This window comes from Phasianus colchicus, chromosome 1 (assembly GCF_987193195.1).
Source record: "Phasianus colchicus chromosome 1, bPhaCol1.hap1.1, whole genome shotgun sequence".
In the NCBI taxonomy this organism is placed as follows: domain Eukaryota; kingdom Metazoa; phylum Chordata; class Aves; order Galliformes; family Phasianidae; genus Phasianus; species Phasianus colchicus.
This window is the reverse complement of record NC_143436.1, coordinates 188,885,620-188,910,835: the sequence shown is the minus strand read 5'-3', so window position 1 is coordinate 188,910,835 and position 25,216 is coordinate 188,885,620. Positions and strand designations below refer to the sequence as shown.

General features: G+C 38.1%; 1 protein-coding gene across 5 annotated transcripts; it reads left to right on the top strand.

Moving 5' to 3' along the window:
• The first annotated feature begins 516 nt into the window (after nt 1–516).
• LOC116241925 (putative N-acetylated-alpha-linked acidic dipeptidase) lies at nt 517–24,445 on the top strand. Of its 5 annotated transcripts, none has more exons than XM_031612432.2 (19): nt 517–687; nt 1,914–2,022; nt 4,514–4,700; nt 5,506–5,607; nt 9,221–9,346; nt 10,295–10,481; nt 11,244–11,337; nt 12,543–12,641; nt 13,422–13,507; nt 14,968–15,087; nt 16,388–16,470; nt 16,726–16,789; nt 17,321–17,388; nt 18,614–18,705; nt 19,496–19,586; nt 20,369–20,633; nt 20,726–20,807; nt 22,901–22,993; nt 23,984–24,442. In XM_031612432.2, the coding sequence occupies exons 1-19, from the start codon at nt 570–572 to the stop codon at nt 24,171–24,173; spliced, it is 2,256 nt and encodes a 751-aa protein (XP_031468292.2). In that variant the 5' UTR covers nt 517–569; the 3' UTR covers nt 24,174–24,442. The 5 variants fall into 5 exon arrangements, with proteins under 5 accessions (XP_031468292.2, XP_089990178.1, XP_089990177.1 ...); XM_090134050.1 differs by lacking the exon at nt 517–687 and adding an exon at nt 726–844 and having other exon boundaries at nt 23,984–24,443; XM_090134052.1 differs by lacking the exons at nt 22,901–22,993; nt 23,984–24,442 and adding an exon at nt 20,957–21,082.
• Nucleotides 24,446–25,216: the final 771 nt, after the last annotated feature.

The window sequence follows — 25,216 nt, the reverse complement described above, 5'->3', positions numbered from 1 at the left end:
CTGTGGCCCTCCGCTGGGAGCGCTCCAACATCTCCATGTCTCTGCTGTACTGAGGTCTCCACATCTGGACGCAGTGCTCCAGGTGAGGTCTCACAGCACAGAGCAGAGGAGCACGATCACCTCCCTCGCCCTGCTGGCCACGTTTCTTTTGGTGCAGCCCAGGATACAGCTGGCTTTGTGGGCTGTGAGGGCACTTTGCTGGCTCGTGACCAGCTGCCACCCACCAGTCCTTTTTCAGCAGAGCTGTGCTCCACACTTACATCCCCCAGCCTGTACTGACAGTGGGGGTTGCTGTGACCCAGATGCAAGATCCCGCACTTGCATTTGTTGAACCCCGTGAGGCTCTCTTGGACCGGCTGCTCGAGACTGTCTAAGCCTGTGGATGGCATCCTATCCTCAACTGTGCAAAAAATCAGTGCCCTGGGCGCTGCGGGTGTGATCAAAGTCCGCTGCCTGTACGAGACACCCCGACGGGCGGCACCGGCTGAGGCGGGAACCGACGGCCGCGCCCTCCCGCCCGCCCCCATGGCGGGGCGCTTCGGCCAGCGGGCCGGGAGCAGCGGGCGGACATGTGGACGTCGCTGGGCGCCGTCACGGAGCCGGTCGGCCCCAGGGCAGCGAGCGGCCGCTTCTGGGCCGTCACCCTGGGGGCAGCGGTTGGGCTTTTCCTCCTCGGGTTCCTCATTGGTACAGTGCGGACTTCAGCCATTTCTGGAGAGGAGCCGGGCTGAGCGGCGGCCGCGTCGGGGGGGGAGGGGAGAGAGAGGGCGGGAGAGGGGGAGTCGTGCACAGATGGCTCAGGATCGGGGATGGGGTGGAAGAAGACTCTTTATCAAAGCCTGTGGTAATAGGACAAGGGGAAATGGTTTCAAACTGAAAAAGATTGAAATTGGATACAAGAAAGAGGTTTTGTACTGTAAGGGTAGTGAAGCATTGGAGCAGGTTGCCCAGAGAAGTGGTGAATAAAGTCAGACTGAAAGTCAGACAGGACGGGGCTCTGAGCACTGATGGAGCTGGAGGTGTCCCCGTTCAGTGCATGGGAGTTGAACTAGATGGCCTTTAAAGGTCCCTTCCCACTCTAAAGATTCTATAATTCTATGTCCTGGCTTAAAAATAAAAACAGATATCAGAAACTTTCTAGCCAGGTGTTCCTCTCATCACTCACTGTGATAATGCCTGTTTAGTAAGGGAAGGTTTCCAGAATAAGAACTAGAGACAGAGACATACGTTCCTTAAAAAGGGGCTCTGTTTCTTTCCTACTTTTTAAAGCTGCTGTCTTTCTGAAATGACTGACAGCATCACGTTCTGGTGCTCAGGGAAGATAGGAGTCCTCCACATCTCTTCATTTGGAGGAGAGGAGGCTCAGGGGAGATCTTGACACTGTTCAACTTTCTGAAAGAAGGTTGCAGCTAAGTGGGGGTCAGCATCTTCTCTCAAGTAACAATGAGAGGATGAGACGTAATGGCCTTAAGTTGTGGCAAGAGAGGTTCAGGTTGGATATTAGGAAGAATTTCTTCTCAGAAAGTGTGGTGATGAGTGGCAAGGGCTGCCCAGGGAGGTGGTGGAGTCACCATCTCTGGAGGTGTTAGAGAACTGTGGAGATGTGGCACTGAGAGACATAATGGAGATTGTGAGAGTGGGCTGACAGTTGGACTAGGTAATCGTAGTGGTCTTTTCCAACCTTAATGATTCTGTGATGTAAGATCTGCAGTAAAATGACTGTGATTGGTATAGCATTGTATTCACCTCAGTGTCCTAGCTAACAAATACCGTGGTGCAGGACTATCACTGCCTTTACCACACTCTGTACCAAGTTGTGGCTGTTTTATTGTGCTATGATAAAGAATAATGGTAAAATACACAGTGAAAATCTTATGGTATTGAAGAAAAATGTATTTTGATGTGTTGTATAGGCTGGTTTGCAAAACCTGTAGAAGAGAAGACACCGTTAAGACCTCATGTGGAGATGAAGGCGGCATTTATGGCTGAGATGAAAGCTGAAAACATCAAGCACTTTCTTTTGTAAGCAATGTGTAGGCTTATCTGTCAAAAAAAAAAAAAAAATCAGGAACCAGCCCAAGGATACCACTAAACAGATCAGTGTGTAGGTTCTTGGCCATTGGTTTCAACTGGTGTTTCCCTAAGATGAGAGAGAATACAGTCTATCTTGACTCCTCTCATTCTTGTTTGTGTTGAAAACACTTGGAGTCATTCTCAGCAAACTCAATACTTAAAAGTAATTAAGAGCTGGCCAAATTCTTGCTCAGCAGTTGGTGAATACTTGCACAATCATAGAAGTTCACTCTTTCACTTATGTGGCCTATTTAGTCAACAGCAATGTTGATCTTACACTGTTTTTATGGAGGGTGTTTACTTCAAATTAGGCTTTATGAATGAACTTGGGTCAGGACAGATTCAGTGCAAAATAGTGGAGTGCTTAAACATAAAAGAGAAAAAAATCGTGCCAATATTTGAGCTTATGTTTCTTCACTCTTTTGCTGTTCTCCCAAACTTGTGACCACATTTGTGTTACTTGGCAGCATTCTGTCATGTTCTCACTTTCTTGAAGATGGATATTCCCAAGCACTTCCTCTCTGCACAGTGAACAACTAGAATGGTTATCTTTAAAGCTGTAAAGACATTTTTAAGACCATGTTTTTTCCCCCAAGGGGAAGGAAGGAAGTTTTCTACTCCTACAAGTAGAGATGCTAACTTTTCTTCCAGAAAATTCAAGTGGTAAAAAAATGGCACTGTAGATTTTTAAGATCTATTGTAGTTGAATTACTGTAGTTAATTTCTTGATTTCTTAAAGTTTAGAAGCCGTAGCTACTAGGAAGCTGATGCATTATTAATTGTTTGTTCTAGGGACCTTTTAAACAGATTTTCTACTAGGAAGGTGTGATATTTGTTAAAATAGTATGTTTATTCAAGCTAGAAGTCGTAGATTATTGGTGGAAATTGACTTTCTATGTAAAGAAAATATTAAAATATCAGTGCTTTTAGAAGTAGACAGTAGTTCTGGATTTGTTTTTAAATCCCAGCCTGATTAAATAGCAGGAAGTTATATCTTACTGCAAAATCAAATTACAAAAAAAAACCAAACACGTTTAGCTTATTGATTATGTCAATCCCACATATTTCATTTTAAGTGCACTTCCACAAACTATTGCAGATAAGTCAGCTGGGAAGTACTGCGTAACAGTCGTATCCTGGGCTATGTAAACATTGAAAATTTAAGATTTTTTGCACTCTTCAACCTGTTTTGGCTCCTAGAACACCAACTGTTGCTCAACAACTCTGTAAAAGAAGCTTTCTGCCCTGCAAACTCTGTCTCTTTGCCAACGGGAAACATTGTACCACATCTGCTGACATGCAGCCAGTTCTATGGTGGAATACACAAGTGCTTAATCACTACTCAGAACTAGCAGTACGGGCAGTCAACAGATTAGAACAGGAAACAAAGAAAAACAAAGTTCTATTAAATGGGGATATAACACAGAGGAATACTATTGCATAACTCAAATTGTAATCAAATCCAGAAAATGGTGCCTTGACTGTATGAGGAACAGTACAGTACAGTCTTCATAGAAGCTGTTATATCAGAACATGGCTCTGTACAAAAATCAGAAGTATATAATTCTTTCAAAGTACTTTGCTGTTTTTTGGTAACTCAGTGGAACTTAAGAAGTAAAATTTTCCCCAACCTTATACCTGGATCTTTTCTGAGGTCTCCTTTCCTTCATTAACACCACTTGGTTCATGTGGCATGCTGATGGCATGGTCATGTAACAGGAAGAGGACATAATGATGATAATCTCCTTCAATGGAGGCTTCTTTAGATCAGTTCACCACTGGGTTTCCTCAATAATCTGGCCAACTTTCATTTACAGCTGATGAGTTGCTCACCATTCCTGGTATCATACACTATTTGGTATTCAGTGTGCATGTCTCTTAAGTTACAAGCTGCTGAGTTTTTCTGTTCCTTGTTTGTAAGCTGCTACGAACTCATGCTCTTATTTGACAACAAAACACACTCAGTGTCAACTTTTAGATAAATCAGTATTTGTGCTAAAATTAATTAAAACAGTGGGATCTGAGGAGACTATCCAGCTAATTAAACGTAGGGATCACAGTAATTATGCACATTTCTAAACTGAATACCTAGAAGTAATTATGCTGTTATTTTACTCCTTCAAGGAAAGCTAGTCGTATTATGCAGAGAAATGACTGGCCCTTGGTTGCCTAGAAGACTAGGAATAAAGCAAGAACTAGATTCTATGGCTGATTTTCTGCCATTCTTGCTAGGCTGCATTGCTAACAAGATGTAAACACTTACAAGTGAAACCTTTTGCCTCATGTTATGTGTGTATGGCAGACAAAAATATAAATGCTGAAGAATCTTGGTATTGATTCAGTCTGAGCACATCTGGTTATATCCAGGACATGTTTCTAGCTAGGTTAAGATTATGTGCAGCAATGCCCGATCCTAACCAATTGCTTCTGTTTCTTCTAGCAATTTTACACAGCGTCCTCACCTTGCAGGAACAAAGGAGAATCTCCTTCTGGCTCAGCAGGTTAAAGCTGAGTGGAAGGAGTTTGGTTTGGATTCTGTTCAGTTGGTTCATTATGACGTCCTGCTCTCTTATCCTGATGAAAATAAACCGAATTACATCTCAATAATTGATGAGCATGGAAATGAGGTACTGAAAACACCTGTTTTTGCAAACAGTGCAAAAAAACACTTTTATACACCTGGGAAGACTGGAAGGGAAGGCTATTCTATGCTCTGTTTATGGTGTGGCACCTGATTCTGAGTTCATGGAAATGAATGGTTCTCATTTGCTCTGTTAATTTTTTTGTAATTTATATATATGTTTCTTCATTTTTGTGCTACGAATACTAATAACTAAGCTGCTTCATGCAGCTTACTGACACACATGGATGAAAGGAAAAGTATGTATTAGAGTTATTGTATGTAGTTCAGTTGTTTTAAAATTGCTTTGTTATTTAGGGAGAGGAAATCAACCATGGTTAGCAACCAAGTAAAATGACTTGTATTGAGTCATTTTACAGTATTGGTGATTGTGCTGAATTCAGTTCCTTGAAGATTACAGAGTTTATGCCTCAAGATACATTGACACAAATCAGTTCATTACAGAGCAGCTCTACTGCTCACTGATGGGTCAAGGATGAGCAGAATGCAAACAATTTTTTTATTATTGTGATCTAACCTTCTCTTACTTGCTATATTGACACTTCTAAAGGAACCTGGATTCACATAAACAGGCTTCTGTGCTAAGTCTGTGACAGTGAAACTATCAAGATCACGCACTGAATTTGCATACAGAAAGTGATATCCAATTGCTTATTAAAGTTTTGGTCACATCTTATTTTGAGTTAAAAAACTAGAGTCCTTTAAACATAAATGCCTGTGAAATGTGCCTGCATAAAGTACTTCTTTTTCATATTTCCTGGTTTACTGTTTTGTTTGTTCTTTCCTACTAGGTATTCAACACATCATTATCAGAGCCACCTCCTGCAGGGTATGAGGCAGTTGGAGATGTGGTGCCACCCTACAGTGCATTTTCAGCTCAGGGAATGCCTGAGGTAAAGTAGTGGAATAGTAAAAGAGACAGAGATAGAAATAAGAGAAGATGGGATACTGGAGCATAGTGTAGTGTAAAGTAGAATGGAATAGTATGGAATAGAGTAATGTAAAATTCCTGGGTCTTAGGCTGTGTGTGTACAGACACTGAGATACTACTAGTAAGAAAGATGAGTCAGCCTTGATGTTGTTGGGAGTTTTACAATGGAGTTGTGTTGAAACTGAACTGTCATACATGTATGTTTGCTTGTTTTTTTTCCCTCTAGTTTGACTTAAAATTGAATTGTTTTGCATTTTCCTAGAAATGTGAAAATAAATCTTTTGTTTTATCCACTTCTTCAGCTTCTCTAGATACTGTGTGAATATTCACTATTCTTTTCCATCTTGGTGATCAAAGTAAGACTTATATTTAAGTAGGCAATTAAACAACCTCATTTTCAAAGTGCTGTTTTCCAGAGACTGTAATACAGGTGTGGCTGTGTAGTGTACCATGGCTATTGCAAATGACTATTGCTAGCATTTATCTTTTCTCTTTTGCACAGATGGCACCAGCTAACAAACTGTCTATTCTGAAGCTGGTCTGTGTAACAGCAGTTTTCTATTCTATGGTCATTAATTGTTTCAATACATAATTTGTAAGAATAGGAAATATTTTTTTGCTTGCTGTACCTTCCCTGTCTGTACACAGAATAACATAGGTGGGGAGGGCCCTCTGGAGGTCGTCTCATCCAAGCTGTCCTCTAAAGTTGGAGCTGACTTTGGAGTCTGCAAGCAGTATTAAATTCATGTACTTTCTGAAGTTTGTTAATAAGATCTGCAAGCCAGAAAACAAAAGATATCCTTTATTCGTACTCAGAGGAAGCTGGAGAGCCAGACAGATAGCCTCTCTCCTAGGATATGAGAATTATGAGTGTTTCAAGAATCACAGTGGGTGTTTTGGAAGGTAATATAGGGTAAAATTCATAGATTCTGTCTTCCTGTTTTAATATTTCCACAGAAAGACAGAATAACTTCACTGTTTTATTTGATTTCTAGTGAGCTACAGTAAATGATGGGATATGGGAAATAACAATAAAAACAAGTTTTAAAAGATGCAGCTTCCTTCTTCAGAAAATGATTTTATTTGAATTAAATAGAAGAACATTGTTTCTGAGAGAAACAATACCTAATGGACAGATTGTCTATTCAAAATATATTGCTTATGTTTCCCTTAAAGCATAATAGTTTGATAATAGCTCCCGATATTGGTGCTGTTAGCCACAACATTCTTCAGTAAGTAGTTGTTGCAGCAATATTGCAAATAGCATAGGAGGGAGCATGTATAAAGCTCTGCAATGGGAATGCTCCTGTGTTCTGGGCTCGTATGAATTTTCCCACATCTTTTTATGCTCTTTATCTTAAAAGCCATTTTATTAAAAACGGAACTAAGCTGTGGATATGGTTTTGGAACCTGCCTGGTGCATTCATCGGTCTTAGGCATTCTGCTCTGAATTTTGGAACAGTTCCTGCATAAAGCTCGAAGTTCAATGAAGGGAGAAGGCTGTCAAGAACCTGCATGCCAGGGTAACTCTAGTATCAAGAGTAGGACACCTTCCTGAGAAGTGGGAAGAAATAGATCAAAGTTCTTCATACTGAGAGAGGCCAGGAACACAGCTTTCTTATTTTCTGGGTGAAAGCTCTAATCAGGGAGTTGTAGAGGTACAGTTAGGTGCTGCTAGCACCATTACTGTTTCCTGCAGCTGTTCTTTAAAAATAAGTGGTAGTGACTGTATTTTGAAGGTTATATACTGTCAGAGTGGGATGGTAGCTTCTTACCTGCTAGAGTGAAACCCTGCAGAGATTTAGAAATAACTACTGCTCATTTCTGGTAGATGTAGTATTGTAACGGGGTTTTCTAGATCTATCTGTGTCCGTGATAGGAGAACAGCAGGCCCACAGGCCCACCAGCCCAAAAAGGGGAGGGGAGGGTGTTAATGGTTTGTGGCCACTTCAGCCCGGTTTTGTGACTAATGGGGCAAGGGACCCATGGATCCATGCTGGGGGAAAGGTGAAGGGGAAAGGGAGAAGGATAGGGAGATGGGAGATGGGCCTAAATAGAGAACAGCAGCAACCATCTGAAGAGGAAAGTTAATTTACTAAATATTATATCAGAATGCAAGATAACACAATATAATACAATATATTATTGGAATTGAGGCTAATAAATCAAATCAAATGAGAGAGAGAGTATTCGAAACCAAAGGCCTTACTTTGAATTGAAGGTGGAATGGCTGGGGAGCACACCCATGCACTGCCAGGCAGCGAGAGAGGGAGAGTCCCATGACTTGCGGGTCTTTCCTTCCCCTCTGAAGGAAAGTCTTCTGGGCTATGTAGTTCTTCTCTTCTGACCAGGTATCCAGAAGTCAGTCCAAGGAACTGGAGTATTAACTCTTTAAATCCCCGAGCTTTACATGATGTGATGATGTGGAATACTAATAACAAAAATCATAAAACTATGACAAGTGTACCCTGGTCTCAGATACAATATATTTTTCTTCTTTGTGATGTATTTCAACTAGATGCCAATAAACAGAGGAAAGAAGTTAAATTTTGAGCAAAAGCATCTATTCATATAAATCTTTAGTAGAAAGCTTACGCAGTGATGATGTGAAGTCACGTTCTTACTTACAGTAGTGTTGGTTTGGAACATTAGCATTATAAATAGCAGTAAAATTCTGTTCCTTCCTTCATTCCTTTTTAAGTGACTGGAAAAATGCCTCATGCCTTTGGATATCAGGGGGAAGTTCTTTACTATGAGAGTGGTAAGGTGCTGGAACAGGCTGCCCAGAGAGGCTGTGGATGTTCTGTTCCTGGAGGTGTTCAAAACCAGGTTGGATGGAGCCCTGGGCCACCTGGTTTACTATTAAATGGGGAGGTTGGTGGTCCTGCCTGTGGCAAGGGGGTTGGAGATTCATGATTCTTGAGGTCCCTTCCATCTCAGGCCATTCTGCGATTCTCTGATTCTGTGGTGAAGCCAGTACAGTTAAAGACCGTCAGTCTATGCTGTATACTGTATTGCAAGGCCACCTGAATGTCTGCTTACAGGCTGTGTAGGAGATTTAAGCTTATTCATTTTTGAAATTAAATTGAATATCTCTCTGGAAGCATGTGGTCATACAGAGAAATGCACTTTGAGAAGTGTTATCTGTCACCTAAGTTTAGCTGTCTGAAATGGCAAGTGTCTACCTTAAACTGGTTCTTCAATCTCTCTGTAGGCATTTATTCTAAAGAGGGCAACATGTTTCTTCCTAAGATAAGTTTGGGATACCTCCAACTGTCCAAGGCTGACTGACTAGAGCTTAAGCAGACTAGGAGAGAAGAAAGGCAAATGCTCTGAGAGTTTACACTCAATTTCTGAATCATATCTTATGTTCTCTATTGAGGCTTGAGGTCACACAGCTTTTTATATTATTGTAAATTCGTGAGAAGTCACTTACTTACCTAATTGTCTCTATCAGAGAAGAATTCATATAAGAGCCAGTCCTGAAGATTATTGTTCCCAGCCTATTGTCTTGCTAAATCCCATACTCTTCCTGTTATGCTCATCGACATTCAAATTCTATTTCCTTCTATCAGGGTGAGTTAGTGTATGTCAATTACGGCCGCACCGAGGATTTCTTTAAGCTAGAACGTGAAATGGGAATTAACTGTACAGGAAAGATTGTTATTGCCAGATATGGGAAGATCTTCAGAGGAAATAAGGTAATGACTCTATGTAAAAATGTTATTTATGCCATCCTTTAGTTGACTTCAAGAGACTGAAACTGTTAACCAAGGTCTCCTCAAGCTTGTAGTGTAATTGAGGTTTTCATAGAGGTGCATTCAAAGAAAATTATGTAATAGGAGATATAAAATATATGTTCGATATGTGTAATACATCTAAAGGATAAAAGTGAGTTGGAAAATGTTACATATTTGAAAATGTATCTGCTTACTATTAATTGTTCCAAAATGTAACTAACATGCTCCAGTAATATACTCTGTGAAGTAGTTTGTTCTTCCCAATTTGTTCAAATGCACCTGAATATAATTTGGGAAGTGCTATATTTTGAATTTCTCAGTTAGATGTGAGTGTCAAACACTGAATATCGTCATTGGAATGCCAAAATTTATTATACAGACTTGAGTAATCTTCTGGCAGAAGATCTCACTGGTTTATGTATATGCTGTTTTCACTGGTGAAAAATGATTTGTGGATCTTAACTCCAGTCAGATAATATTGTCATTGAATTTTTATAGGCTGCCACTCTTAAAGATACTATCTGAATGGAAAAGACTTAAACATTATAGAAGAATGTGAGTCATTTATTAAAATGAAATACACATCAAAATTACTTATAACCAGAGGGACAGGCAGTTGCCATTTAGTTTGGAAGCAGAATGTCCTCACTGACATAAAGGGATGATACATTCACTCTTAAGGTCGTGTTTCTAACAACTGTTTATACTGGTGTGCAAGTTTCCTACTTCACTATCTGTGTATCTATATGATCTTTTTGATACAGAACAAGTGTGGGACCTTTACTTAGCTAAAGCTGTGTGAAAGGTTCCAAGTTATAATCACTGTAATTTATAATACATTCTTTTGCCCCTTGAATGCTTATGTCAAGCTATAAAGATCTGGATGGAAATCAGAGATGTGCCTTGCAGGTGAAGAATGCTGAGCTGGCAGGTGCAAAGGGAATTATTCTCTACTCGGACCCTGCTGACTACTGTGCTCCAGGAGTAGATCCATATCCAAATGGCTGGAACCTTCCAGGTGGAGGGGCCCAGCGTGGAAATGTATTAAACCTGAACGGTGCAGGAGATCCTCTGACACCAGGCTATCCTGCAAAAGGTGAAGTGTCTGTTCAGTGGACCATCACACACTTCCTAAATGGATTCTGAATGTTACTGTGGAGCTAGACATTTGTATGTTTTCAGTACAGCTACTAAGAAGCCTCCCTCCACAAAGGTCACTTGTTTAAGGTCAAAATTCCAGTCTGTTCCATAACCTACTAGAAAAATGGCTCCCAAATGTTTATGTTTGTCCACACTGTGAAAATTTAGATACTGGTTTGTGTGGGGAAAAAAAAAAAAAAAATTATTTGAATTGTGTCTTGTCTGAGCAAAATCTAGTCCTCATTTATTTATTTACTTATTTTTGTGAAAACAGCAAAACAGAATACTCATTAGTCTAGTGTGTAAGTCTGTATCTGAATCTCTGGCAGATGCCTAGCTTGGTGTTCCAAATGTTAGGCTATCGGCTCACATTTTAGTCTTTTTTTTTTGGCTGTGTCTTTTTCTGAAGTTGCTTCCCACGAAGAGAGGTATTTATGTATCATTTCAGTGCAAAAAAAAAAAAAAAATTAAGAAATAATTTTAAAATCTCCAGCCAATTCTGAATGTGTAACTGGAGACGCTGTGGGGGAATATTTTTTAGTGTTGTTTTGAAAATGTGCTGATGGAGCATAAATAGGGAAGTCACCAAGGAAATGTCAGCCCAAGTTATAGGGAAGTGAAATGATTCTCTTTGAGTCCTGTGTTAAGACTGTGCTGTGAAATGTACAGATTCCTTCTGAGACTTCTAAGGACAGAAATCCTCATCTTTGCCTTTCAGAATACACCTACCGGTTAGACAAAGCCAGTGCTGTAGGTCTCCCAAAAATTCCAGTTCATCCCATTGGCTACCATGATGCTGAGTCATTGCTGCGGTAAGTGTTTGGGAGAAGAATTTTAAAGACTGTTCAGTGACAGAAGAGTGTTTGAAAAGAAAGGGAAAGGATTTTTTCATTCAACAACTTCTGTAGTTTTTGAAATCCTGTTTGTGATTAGGGATCTGTAGGAGATCTACAGATGTTGCGACATACCAGATTCATGCAGAGTGTTTTGGAAAGGGCTGATTTTAATACATCAGGTATTATGTGAAGTAACAAGGATTAGCATAGGTACACTGAAGTTACAATGATACTGTAGAGAAAAGGCAAGAACTTGTAGGCCTGCTGTGATGCTTGTTTTGTGGAAAAAAAAAAAAAAAAGGTAATTAGAGTGTCCAGATGAATACTTAACTATACACCTTTGATGGGACAGTGTCTGTATTCTGTTGTAGTTACATAAAGCCATATGTTTTCTCTCCTCATTTGTATTATGTTGTGTAAATGTGAAACGATGCTAGCAAACTAACATAAGGATACTGGAAAAACTCTGGAGTGTTAAAAAGTATTTAATAGATATCTATATGTAAGTAAGTGTGCATACTAATTATGCAAGTGATCTGAAGACAGGCTCCAAGCTTTGCAGAGGATGGTATTAAAATTCATTTTTATGTTAACAAAACATATATATTGAAAAAACTATGATGCAGTAGAGTTGGTGGATGCAGCGTTGTCCTTGAACATTCAACTTGGAACAAGAAATGATGACTTGGACATATCAGATTTGTTCAGTTTTAGGCATCTTAAGAACACTTCAGCAATGTCTATGCCACCATATTAAATGGTGTCCAGAGACAGGAACTGAAAGACAATTGCCTGTGCTGTTAAGCTGGTAGAATGGTCCAAATAACAATCTCTTGAATGAAAACAGCAAATGCAGTTCAAGACAGTAGAAAGTTCCAAGGACCATTTACAATGAACAGTTTATATGCAAAACCCTTGGAATCAAAGACTGTTTTCCATTCTGAACTGTCCTCAATGCCAAGGAACAGTTCTTGTTAAAATACTAGTATTAATGTAGCCAAAAATGTAGATTAGTCACCTTTGAAACCTTATGGTACAAAATGTTTAAGACAGTGACCATCACTGTGGTCTGCATTGGCATGGTTCTGAGCAAAATGTGGTTTCTGGTTCCTTGTTTGTGTTTAGTGCTACTGCAAGATTATTCTAATAACGAGGATACTATGTATTTCTTTTCATAATAGTAATATGGGAGGATCTGCACCACCGCATAGCAGCTGGAAAGGAAATCTGAATGTGTCTTACAATGTTGGTCCTGGTTTCACAACAAATTATTCTACAAGGTAAGTTCTGTTTCATAAGGGAAACATATTTGGGATTGGAGAAAAAAATCAGTAGAGCAATAAAATTTGACTGAAGATACAGTAGTTGAGGCTGTATGCATTGTTCCTTTGATTTTGGCCATTTCCTGGGCAGAGCTGCTCTCTGTGCAAAGCTTCAATAGATTCACATCTAATTGGGCTCATATGACTGAACTGCTTTAGTTTTAAGCTAATCTCGAACCAAGTTCATTTGACAGTCATCTAGCTTTTGGCAAGCTATTTGAATAGACAGGTTATTTTTTGAGAACAGAACCTATATATTTGAAATTCCTGTTGGACTGGCTTTTGATCTTACCTTTTGCCATGTATAAAACAATATTAACCTACACTTCTAAGATTTCCAGAAAAAAATGCTGGAAGTGCAGTGTCATTGCCTCAGATTTGTGTTTAAGTAAATAATTACAGTTTAGGATTAATTCCAGGCATTTCACTATTGGCTGAACTACTGTATTGACTTCATATGAACCATTTGACCTTTTGTCTTTTAGTCAGACCTCTTCTTCCAGAAAAAATATGCGGGCATCTTTGAGGATGAGCTGTTGTACCTCTGTTGTGGATAAACAGAGTCTGTGACACAACTCAGTTCATCTGATTTTCTGATGTCTGAGGTGCCACATCAGTACAAACACGCAGACTTTGCTGAATTCATTACAGTTTACTCTGTATGCTTTTTAAAGGTGTTGATGCTTTATTATGTAATCTGGTTAATTTTTTCTTTGAATTTTCCTCCCAATGCACCAGAAAGGTAAAAATGCACATTCATAACAACAACAAAATAACAAGAATTTACAATGTGATTGGTACCATCAGAGGCACAGTGGAACCAGGTAAAGTCATTTGTCTTCAGTGGACTAGCTAGAAAGGGGAAATGAGGAAGATAGTTTTCTCTGAAATATTGCTTTGTGTGGTACTTGGTGTTGAAATATTTACTGCATCAGATTTCATACAGTTAACAGTGTAAGTGCTGAGTTCCAAAGGGAGAGTCATACACTAGACAGAATATTTGTCTTCAAACAGATAGTTTTGCAACTGAAGGAATACTCTTAGGTGGATATTTTTCCCTGTTAACGAGGAAATGATATTGCCAGTTGAAAGAGTTCAAAACCAAATGAAAATGGTTCAAAAACAGGTTTTCCATTCCACCTGAATACATCGTTTCCACCACTGTTGCGATCGCCTGTCTTACAGTTTTCTGCAACCAATGTTATATTTACACTATAAAAAAGTATAAATAGAGACATCCCTAGAATGATGCATTCATTTGATATGTAACTGCAGCCCTTCCCCGTTCTTTGAAACACAATTGCTGACCATGTTACAGTATCACAGCTATCTAGTCTGATCGTATTAATCACATTTCCATCACATTGAACACCTTTTTATGATTGACTATGTACATACTCACAGAAATACATACTTCCAATGCTGGGAGTCCATGATGTACAAAAATACACACACTATTGTAAAATGTGAAAAGATGCATCTATTTTCAGAGGCAAACCACAGAATTTCTAATAGTAGAAGTAATGTTATGAAATTTAGGAGATCTTATGTCTTATGGGTTTGAATTGTTCGACAAGTTTTTTAGCACTGGCTGAAAATGCAGAAAAATGTCTAGATATTAGAAACATCTTTTACCTTTACATTATGTGTGATACAAACTAGTAAGCTTTGTTACCTGCCACCTGCATGAAAAACTAGAAATAAGTTCCAATCATGCTGTGTCCAGTTCTGGGCTCCTCAGTTCAAAAAGGACAGGGATCTTCTAGAAAAGGTCCAATGGAGGGCCACAATGATGATCAGGAGTCTGGAACATCTGAACATCTCCCATATGAGGAAAGGCTGAAAGACCTGCACCTCTTTAGTCTGGAGAAGAGAAGGTTCAGACTGGATCTCATCACTGTTCATAAATATCTGAAGTGTGAAGTTGGTGGGGGCAGGCTCTTTTTGGTGGCATGCAGCAATAGCAGAGGGGGCAATTGGCAAAAACTGAAACACAGGAAGCTCCATATAAACACAAGGTAGAATTTACTGTGAGAGTGATGAGCACTGGAGCAAGCTACCCAGAAAAGTTGTGGAGTCTCCTGCTCTGGACATATTCAAGACCTATCTTGACGCCTTCCTGTGCAACCTGTTCTGTAGGGAACCTGCTTTAGCAGGGGAGTTGTACTCTATGATCTCTAAAGTTCCCTTCCAGCCACTACAATTCTATGATTCTGTGTGTAATTAACAGCACTATAGCAGGAAAAAAATGTTTTTTTCTAAGTAAACTTCTGTATTTTTCTAGATAGATATGTCATCCTAGGAGGCCACCGTGACTCATGGGTATTTGGTGGCATTGATCCTCAGAGTGGAGCAGCTGTGGTTCATGAGATTGTGAGGAGCTTTGGAAAACTGAAAAAAGAAGGTAATAGTCATGAAGGAATAAAGCACACAAAAAAACACTGCTTTCAACAGTGTCTGCTGATATCTCTGAGATTTAAGCATGTGCTTAAACTTAGGTTTATTTATCTCTGATCTCTCACAGAAGCACATTGATCTGCAGCTCTTAATTAATCACACTTACAATCTCAATATCTCTGTATTACATCTATTTAAGAGAAAATATACCTAAAGAAAAGCAAAAGTCAAACCATAAGTTATGAGAAGGATAGCAAAATAAATATGACATTCAGATAAAGTTGATTGCTGATTACTTGGGATGTTGATACTGGGAGTTTGAGTGATGCTATAAAATTGATACTGTGGTAAACTGATTAATACTTCAGCAGGGTAGCATTGAAAGTATTCTGATCACTTGACTGGTCTGGAGATAGGCCCAAATATGAATAAAATTTGTGTAATGCAAAGAATGAGCTGTGCAAACATAGTAGGAGGTAATAGTTTTAAAAATACCTTTTACCTAGTTATATTATAATAGGAGATGAATATTAAATGTACCAAATTTCTGTTGTTGTCAGAGCAAATGCTGTCACTCTCCTTGATATCTCATGCAATGAAGCTCTGATATAACTCAAGTAGTGTGCTATAGGAGCTTTCTTTGCCTTGCCACTGCATTATAAACCTATTAGCATTCCATTTTCTCCTCTTTCCCTTGCAGTTATTGAATGTCTGGGGACACTCTCTTTGGAATGCAAGCTTAAAATTAAAAAAAAAAAAAAAAAGTTGTAGGGGGGCAAATGAAAAGTATCTTTGTATCCTCAAACTTTGTGCAAAGTTAGAGAGGCAAGGTAGTGGAGTCTGCTGCATTCAGACTGGGTTTGAATGAACTACAGAACTTCAAGTGAAATAACTTTGTTTTGAAGATGATCTAGGTATGGAAATCTGGTATTTGTGAAACAGGTCAAAGAAATTGAGTACTAGATGTGACAACTTTCCAAATATAACTTTTTGTTAAAGTACAATTGATTTACAGTGTGCACTAAGTTGAAATGAGCAGATAGAAAAGCTTTCTTTCAATAATTTATGCACAGACATTCTTTATTCTTGTTCAGTTTTAAATTTGAGAAAATTTTGTTGAGAAAAAGTTTTGGGCATGATATTAAAGTGGATATGAGATTGCTAAAAATAATAAAGCATTGTTAGATTAAGAGAAAATTAGGTTTAAAGTTCCTCTTTTTCCACAAATCAAGATAAAAGATGAACACCTCAGAAATCACATGAGCTGCTTTTATTTTGATAATACACTTTTTATGATCTTATTGCAGGATGGAGGCCACGGAGAACAGTGATATTTGCAAGCTGGGATGCAGAGGAATTTGGCTTGTTAGGATCAACAGAGTGGGCTGAGGTAAACTGATGTGGCTACAAGACAGGTTTTCACAATGGCAAATCTTTAAGAAATCTGTTTAAGAAAGCAGCACTTCCTCTCTCAGTTGTTCTGTCTGTCTTACATACACACAGTTTTCCTTACAGACTCCCCAAGGTAGATCTACTCAGTGCAGTAAATCATATGAACTTACTTGAAACCAGTTACTTCTGTGGTTGGAAAAATTGTTCTGAGGAGAAAAGTTTATCCATGTTTTCTTTCTCTGTTTCTTCTCAGGAAAATGCCAAACTATTGCAGTCACGAGGAGTGGCTTATATCAATGCAGATTCTTCTGTTGAAGGTATATTGTTTTGGCTTGCATTTTATAGAAATAGAGATGGTATGTATGGATGACTGGGAGGCAGTTTGACTTAGAAATCTGTGAAAGCCTCAACATGATAATGTTGTTGGGTTAATATAATAGTGAATGTGGAAGGAAATGGTGACCCAGAATTGTAAAGCATCCTCCAAATATTTCATTCCTGTTGCTTTAGGAAAGAAATGCCTTATAGCAGCTACATTATTTGGGGAGTCATGGTGAGCAACAATTGTTGTGCCTCTGTCAGCAGTTCTTGCGCAACTCAGTAGGGTCTACATCCCCTCTCATAATGTTTGTAATCAGCATAGGGGCATAAAAAAAGCTCTTATGGTTGCTTAAGAAGTTGGTCTATAATTCATCCTAACTAGCTCACAGGAGAAGAGCTCCTCTACAGGAAAAATCAGCTTGCTGCTTGTAGTGTGTGTAATTTTCTAATGTCTTATTCACTAATAATGGCACAAGGCTTCGGTTGAACTTCCTTCTTCATATGAATATTTTTGTTCTGTTTTTCAGGAAACTATACACTAAGAGTGGATTGCACACCACTGATGTACAAACTGGTGTACAGTGTGACCAAAGAGGTAATATTGCTTTAAATTTTTAGCCACAACATTCACTGTTTATTTACTGGATGGGGCTTAGTATATAAAATATGATGTCATGTTGCTTTCTTTTCTACCAAAGTAAAGGAAGTATAGTAACTCAATGTAGGCATTTTCTGGCAATTGAAAGACAACAAATACAATTTAACTCTGTTAAAATTAGATGCCCAGTTACAGATATTTCTGTCTGGAACTGTGGAAGAGCTGATCACCTGCAGTTCCCATGGTAACTTGTGCTAAATGTGGCAGTTCAGAACTTCAGAAAATCAGGTCATTAGAGCCTCTCTTTGGACACCAGAGCCATCATTAAATTGTTGACCTAAATACCAGTAAACATGGTTGCATAACCCTTCCTTGAGCTGGAAAGCAGCAACAAAGGCTGATTAATGCATGTTACTACACCCTGTTGGTAGCTGGTGTCTGAAGAGATCACTCATCAGGAAGGAGGTTCTGGAACCCCATCCAAAATTAACCTGTGGCAGAAAATGTTAACGCGCAGTTAGCTCCATGTCTATATAGCCAAGCATATTTTATTTTGATTTCTATCGAGTCATTCTTAGAAATATATTGAAACAAAAATAGAGCAATGAAACGTCAGCTGCCCGTCAGTGAAAAGAAAGCTGAAAAATATACAGTGTTTATTGTGCTCAGTAACCTGGGAAGTAGTGTGAAAATAGGAATGAACTAGATAATATTCGTATACCTCTGTAGCAGTAATAATGATGGAAGCACTCAGTGCTGCACACTTTGTCCTTCTAAAGTCACTATTCCTTCTCTGGAAATCCTTGTTTTGAACTGAAACAAGGAAAAAAAAAATTAAATTAAACCAAGACAGAATTGTTTGAAATTTCCTGCCAGATTGAAGCAAGAAGCTTCTTTTTTTTTTTTTCCAATATTTTAGTATTTAAATTAAATGACTGAACATCCCATTAAAAGTATCAGAAGGTAAATATTGACATGAAATGTTCTGTTTTTTTGTGTTTTCTTTCATTTAAAGTTACTTATTTTTAGCAAATAAAATATTCCTCTGAAAAATGTGCATTTAAAAGTTTGAACTGGAAAAGTTGAAAGGATGAGGGATTAAGACTTTTATTTATCCATTGTCCTAAGCTATAGGCTTTACGTGATGGCCAGTTTTAGTTTCATTGACTGGTAATATTTAAAACTGTACCTTTTGTCTTTTTTTGTAATATATATTTTCTAGATACCAAGTCCTGATGAAGGGTTTGAAGGAAAATCTCTTTATGAGAGCTGGTATAAAAAAAATCCATCAACAGAATATAAAGAGGTCCCCAGGTTAGTGACAAAAAAAAATGTAGACAGTGCCAGAACTTACTGCAGCTTGTAGTTGTAGTTAAAGAAATACCCACTTGAAAAACTGAGCACTTGAATGAAACAGTGTGATTTTCAACAGATAAAGATTTCAGAGTTTGATTGCTACTGATACTGTATTGTACAGCACTTATATGAACTTGGACATGTAGCATCAACAGGAGGCTCTGTGAGTTAAAAGAAGTGTTGGTGTAGTTTAGAGATGCAGACATATAAAGGTAGTATGTGAAAGCCAGCGACAGGAGCACTAGATGATAACACAATAGCATTCCCTTGCAGTTTCTTCCAGTTTCCTGGCAGGCCTCTGAATTTCTGTGGCTGTGGAGCACACCAAGCAGGTTTTTGTAATAGTGTCCTTCAGAACTTACTGAATCTAAGAAACTGATTCTCTTATGTGAAGCCATGCTAGTACTGTTGTGTTTTCTCTCAGTTGAGAGATTGGAAATAATGAAAGTTTAGCAGGAAGAAGGTATTGGGTTCTTCTCAATTATTAAAGGCAGCGAGTTAAATTTTCCCCTTTAATGTTTTCTCTGCGCTGGCTCTGTCCTCCTAATAATACAGTTATTGGTAGGAGATGAATACAATCCAGGGCTTTCAGGGAATTTGTGGTGTATTGAAAGAAAGAACATGCTAGGGAAAGATTATGTAGTGACTGTAGCAGGAGAATAAATAGCTATCTCAGTACTTGGAAACAAACTAGAAAATGTATTTTGAGTATTGTCACTCAAGGCATTTTCTTCTTTCTTGTTAAAAGAATAAATAAATTGGGGTCTGGCAATGACTTTGAGGTCTTTTTTCAACGTCTTGGCATCGCTTCAGGCAGAGCACGTTACAGTAAAAACTGGGTAAGTGTGCATCTTAGTAGTTATATCTCCCTTGCAATTGCCTGAATAATAACTGTAAATGAGCCATTCACAGTGGTAGCTTTTTGTTTACTGTGTCAGAGTGGAGTCTCAGTTCCTAACTAGAACTCTACATGCTACTACACTACAAATATTTAATAAACAGGAATTGTCAACTTGGTGTCAATCAGACAAAAGAAGAGGAATTTTATTCAGAGTAAGTGGATGTACTCAAAATTACTTATGGTTCAGGAAGGGTTCAGTGGCTTATGATGTCTTTTAAATGAATTTGATGGCTTATGAAGCTTTGAATTCAGCAGTAGTTCATGTTTTGTGAAGAATATAGGGTCAACTCTGGTTCATGGTATGAAAACAACTGAGAAGTGTTTGAGAAGCAATCTATTAAATTTAGTCTTTTTCTGTGAAAAAGCATAGCCAAAGACGTAAACAGAAATAACTATTAAGATCCAAAGAGAGGAAGGGCAAGTTCACATTAATTTAGAAAACTAGAGGTTGTGTCTGTTCTTGGCTACTTTCTTTATATCCAGTAGCAGGTCAATGGAAAGAGCATCTCCAGGTAACCATTTCATCATAAGCTGACGTCTAAGAGCTGGCTCCATCACTGAGCAGTTCTTCCCATGTGATTGTCCACAGCAGCTACAGAGTAGTAGTGTGACCTGAACACCTAACTTTACTGTGCCTTAAATCCTACAGTCAAGGTTTTCAAACAAACGTAAAGTATCTGTAGCTGACTTGAATAATGAATTTGATTTTGTTTGTTTCAGAATGTAGAAAAATATAGCAGCTATCCGGTTTACCACAGCGTGTATGAAACCTATGAAATTGTGGAAAGATTCTATGATCCCTCTTTCAAGAATCATCTGACAGTAGCTCAGGTACGGGGAGGGTTGGTGTTTGAATTGGCCAACTCTATTCTGCTTCCTTTTGACTGTAGAGATTATGCATCAGCTCTGAGCAACTATGCTCATATCATCTATAATATGTCAAGGAATCATGAGGAAGAACTGACGGTATACAATGTATCCTTTGGTAGGTATAATCTTTTAATTCCTCTGTTAATTGTAGTGATGCCTTATTTTAATTTATAAGTCTTTCAATTCCTTCCTTTCTGCTCCCTCCAGATGCTCTCTTTTCAGCTGTGAAGAATTTTACAGAAGTTGCTGATAGCTTTCATGATAGACTGCAAAGGATAGATAGCAACGAGTAAGTTTAACTGTTTTTTCTTCCAGCCAAATCTTTATAGTCCTCTGTGCTCAGGGGGTATTGTCTTCACTTGCATTTAGTCCCCTGAATAACTGTGATGACAAATGACTGATGGTCATTTGAAGTCCTTACGGGCTCTTGTCTTTAAGGATCTGATTGTTCTAAGATACAGAATATGGAAGTGTTGAACTAGTGGACATCAGAGAGACACTGGAGAGCCTGGAAATCTAGCCATTTTTGCTTTGAAAAGTATCCAAGGTAATAAATGTCAGTTCTGCTCAGGAGAAGCACTTGGATGACGCATGGTTGTGACTAGACTGTTGGATACAAAACTATACTTCCTTTTATACATGTTACATTTCATGGGAAGAATCAGGCTTAGTCCTAGGCTTGCCCTTGTGGAATACTAAGAATAAAAGCCATATTTTTAATAGTGGCAACTTTGAAGAGAGATAAATATACTGTTATTTCTTATGTAAAATATTAGATTTAAGACATATGGCAGATATGAGACATTTTTCTGGGCTTCATATTTCTATGGTGCTTATATAATGTTATTTGAAAAAAGGTTAATTTGCATAAGCAGAAAAAATGACTTTTAAGCTAGAATGTAATTCATTTTCTGTTTTGTGCTCCATTTGCAACTCAACTTCCCTCCCAACTCTGTCAGATCTCTTCTGCCTTAGTTATTTTGTAACTCCTGTTGGATACCAAAAGCTTACACATTTGTAAATTTCAATGTATTTGTTTTCCTGAATCACTAAAATGTGTCAGTAAACATAGCTGAAGTTTCAAAATAAAGATAGAAGAAAACACTTTACCATTAATGTTTGTGACTCAATAACATGTTTTGATAATTCTTCAGCACAGTAGCAAATGAGAAAGTTCAGTCTAAAATCATTTTACTGATGATTGACCTAAATCTAAACATTAATTCAGCCAACCAGATTCGGTTTACATCTATATCAGTGTAAGCTTGAAAAAGTTTCATTGACAGATGCAGAATTACTGCAGGCTTACAGGGATAGAAAATTTACCACTTTTTCTTGGTGAGTGCTTTTGAAGCTTTACAGTAAGTTACTTTGGATGTGAACTATCAAACCCACATATAGTCAGCATATTCTCCTTCACAGTTCTTCTATTTGTTAAGCATCAGTAGTATGCCCAGAGCTATTAAAAGCTCACAGAAACAGATGGTCTCTGCTCCAGGGAATTTTCAGTCTGCTATCAGAAAAATAAAATTCTTGGATTACTCAAAAGATGATTCTAATGTTCCTGTTTCTCAGAGGTGATTTTATATAAATGTTAATGTGATTTACTGAAGTAATTTGATGCTGACTGGCTTTTTGGAAAATGGAGTCTTCTATAAAGGAAGAGAATGGTCTATCTAAGCATCCTAAGAAAAAGGAGATATGGGAATAAAAGCATAAAAGAAAATACCTGAAAGTCTGTCTTCTTTGACAGTATGCCTTGGTCTGTGGAACAGCTTTAAAAGACCTTCAGGTCTTTTCTCTCCTCTGGAGAGACCTCATTGTGGCCTTCCAATACTTGAAGGAAGCATATGAACAGGGGAGGGAACAGCTGTTTACAAGGGTGAATAGTGATAGGACAAGGGGAAATGGTTTTAAACTGAGACAGGGGAGGTTTTGGTTAGATATTAGGAGGAATTTTTTCACTCAGAGGGTGGTGACACACTGGAACAGGTTGCCCAAGGAGGTTTTGGATGCCCCATCCCTGGAGGCATTCAAGGCCAGGGTGGATGTGGCTGTGGGCAGCCTGGTCTGGTGGTTGGCGATCCTGCACATAGCAGGGGGTTGAAACTGGATGATCATTGTGGTCCTTTTCAACCCAGGCCATTCTGTGATTCTATGATTTATACACCAGACTGTCTCACAGTATAGAACAGCATAATTTGCTCGTGCAGGTTAGTTGTCATGGTCTTCTGTGAGCTATAGTTCAAGTTCTACATCCTGGATCTACTTCGTATACTGGATATACGTCCTTTGTATATCCAGAGCTGTATACATCTCATGGCATGGAAAGAGTAAGCAAAAAACTGTAGCTGATGTATTCTTTTGTTGTTTTCTTTTTAGCCTGCTTGCTGTTAGATCGTTAAATGATCAAGTCATGTTTCTAGAAAGGGCTTTCATAGATCCACTTGGATTACCTGGAAGGCCATTTTATAGGTAAGAAAGGGTTATTTTTCACTTTCTGCCTGAAATACTATATGAGAATTTCTTTGTAATTTATGGATCTCTAAATGAAATTGTAATGACTTTATTGAACATAGTAAAAGTACATTAAATAGGAAAAATAAGATTGAAAGGGAAACAGTGCTAGGGAAAACTTCACTGAGAGACTCTGTACAGAGTGAGTCTTGCTGTAAGCATATTCAAATAAAAAAATCCATTTCCATTGATCTTAGTGTGCTTCTAACCAAATCAAAAAGTTTGGCTCTGGTCCCAATGCAAATTCTCTGATAAAAAATCTTTAGGAAGCTGTGATTTGGAAGTGACATAGGGTATACTGGAAACATCTAAAATTTGACTCATCGTAGCTGAACAGGCATGCTAGCAAATACATTATAGAGGGCAGTCCTCTAGCAGCAGTGAATTCAGTAGTTCTTTCTTCCAGTTCAAGAAATAAATTTTGTTTGAGAGGCAGAATAGCCAAATCAAGCTTAGCTTTTTCATCCTTCTAGTACTGTGTATTCTAAATAGTAATCTTTCCAATAAAAAGTAACTGTAGAAGGAGAATGTAAGATTTACAATCCTATCTCTCATAACTACTGATTAAAAATCTCTTGAGAACAGCCTGTTGCTAGAAAATCAACTTTCATACCTCAGAGCATGACTGTATGTATCTGTGAGAAAAGATGCTGACTCTTTTTTTCTTTATTTAATCTTTCCCTTTCTTCTGAAATGAGAGAAAGGTAAATGCTTTAGTCAATTTTATCTCAAGACTTCTTAGCTACAAATTCATTGAATTTGCATGGAGTAATGTAGTTTGTTTAATTTTCTTTCTTCATAGACTGTAGACATTGTTGCTACAATGACAATATTTATTTTCACCTCCAGTGTCAAGAATTTGACAAAGAATGTAGAAACACCAGATTTATTCAGAAAAAAATATTTTATTTTCCTAATACAGAATGTATTTTTTTTCCTTAATTACAGACATGTTATCTTTGCTCCAAGCAGCCATAACAAGTATGCAGGAGAATCATTCCCCGGGATCTTTGATGCCATGTTTGACATTAAAAACAAAGCTGATCAAGATGAAGCCTGGAAAGAAGTTAAGAGGCAGATCTCCATTGCAGCCTTCACTGTACAGGCAGCAGCAGGAACACTGAAAGAAGTAGCATAAATATGTGCATTATCATCAATGAAGGCTATGTATAACAGTGTGCTGAAGCCTCAAAACCAGAACATTTGAAAACACTAAGACAATTACTAGAAGTGTCACAAAACCCAAACAGTCTTGTTCTTTGCAATTATTATAACCAAGTGGAATGCATTTAGCAATGTTAACAAGGTAATGATGTATAATATAAATTCTGGATAATGGATGCATTATATAAATTCTGAAGTGAGAGTCTACATTAAAAAAGATGTATTTTCTCTGCTTCTCTTTTTAAGAATCTCTAACCACTGGATTTATTTTCAGAGCTTTCAATTCTGCTTACTTAATTTTTTATCTTTATATTTTTTACCATCGAGTTGCATATTTGTACTCTGTGATTGTCTTTTCACTTTCCTTTTACATGAAGATTCACAAAGAAAGGTGGAAAAACTCACATACCATGTGAGGAATGTATTACGATCATAACAAATTTTGAGCTGCCAGCCCAAAATACTCATCCATGATGTGCTTTTTCTTTCACATGCTAAGTCTTTCAGCTGTTTGCAGATAGATTTAAGCAAGAAGCTTTCTAGTCACTGGAGAGAAAATAAGGTGATATATCATATCAGAAAGATAATGATCTCACAAAACATATCTTTCAAGATGAAGACCTGGTTTTATACTTTCATCCTAAACATATGTATGTTGTATCTTGGCCATACCACAGCATTCTTAATATTAAGACAATTAGAAGAAAAGAAAATTCATCATGTCCTTCATGTGATAGTTTACTAAATTATTAAAACTGCCATAGAACCTGTATTTCTGATTTTGGCATGCAGCTTACTCTCACACCAAGCTGCTAGAAGGGACAACTGAAATCAGGTGGAGAAGACTCAGAAAACCAGGTCAATTCGTCTGACAGTCTGCCACTGCAGGAATTAAATAATATTTATCTGAAATTTGATTTGTTATTTCATCTGAGTCCTCCACAATTTCTTAGAAGATTCATCTGTCATCTGGTGGATTTCAGTGTAGTGAAAGATTTTTTATTTTCCATAACAATT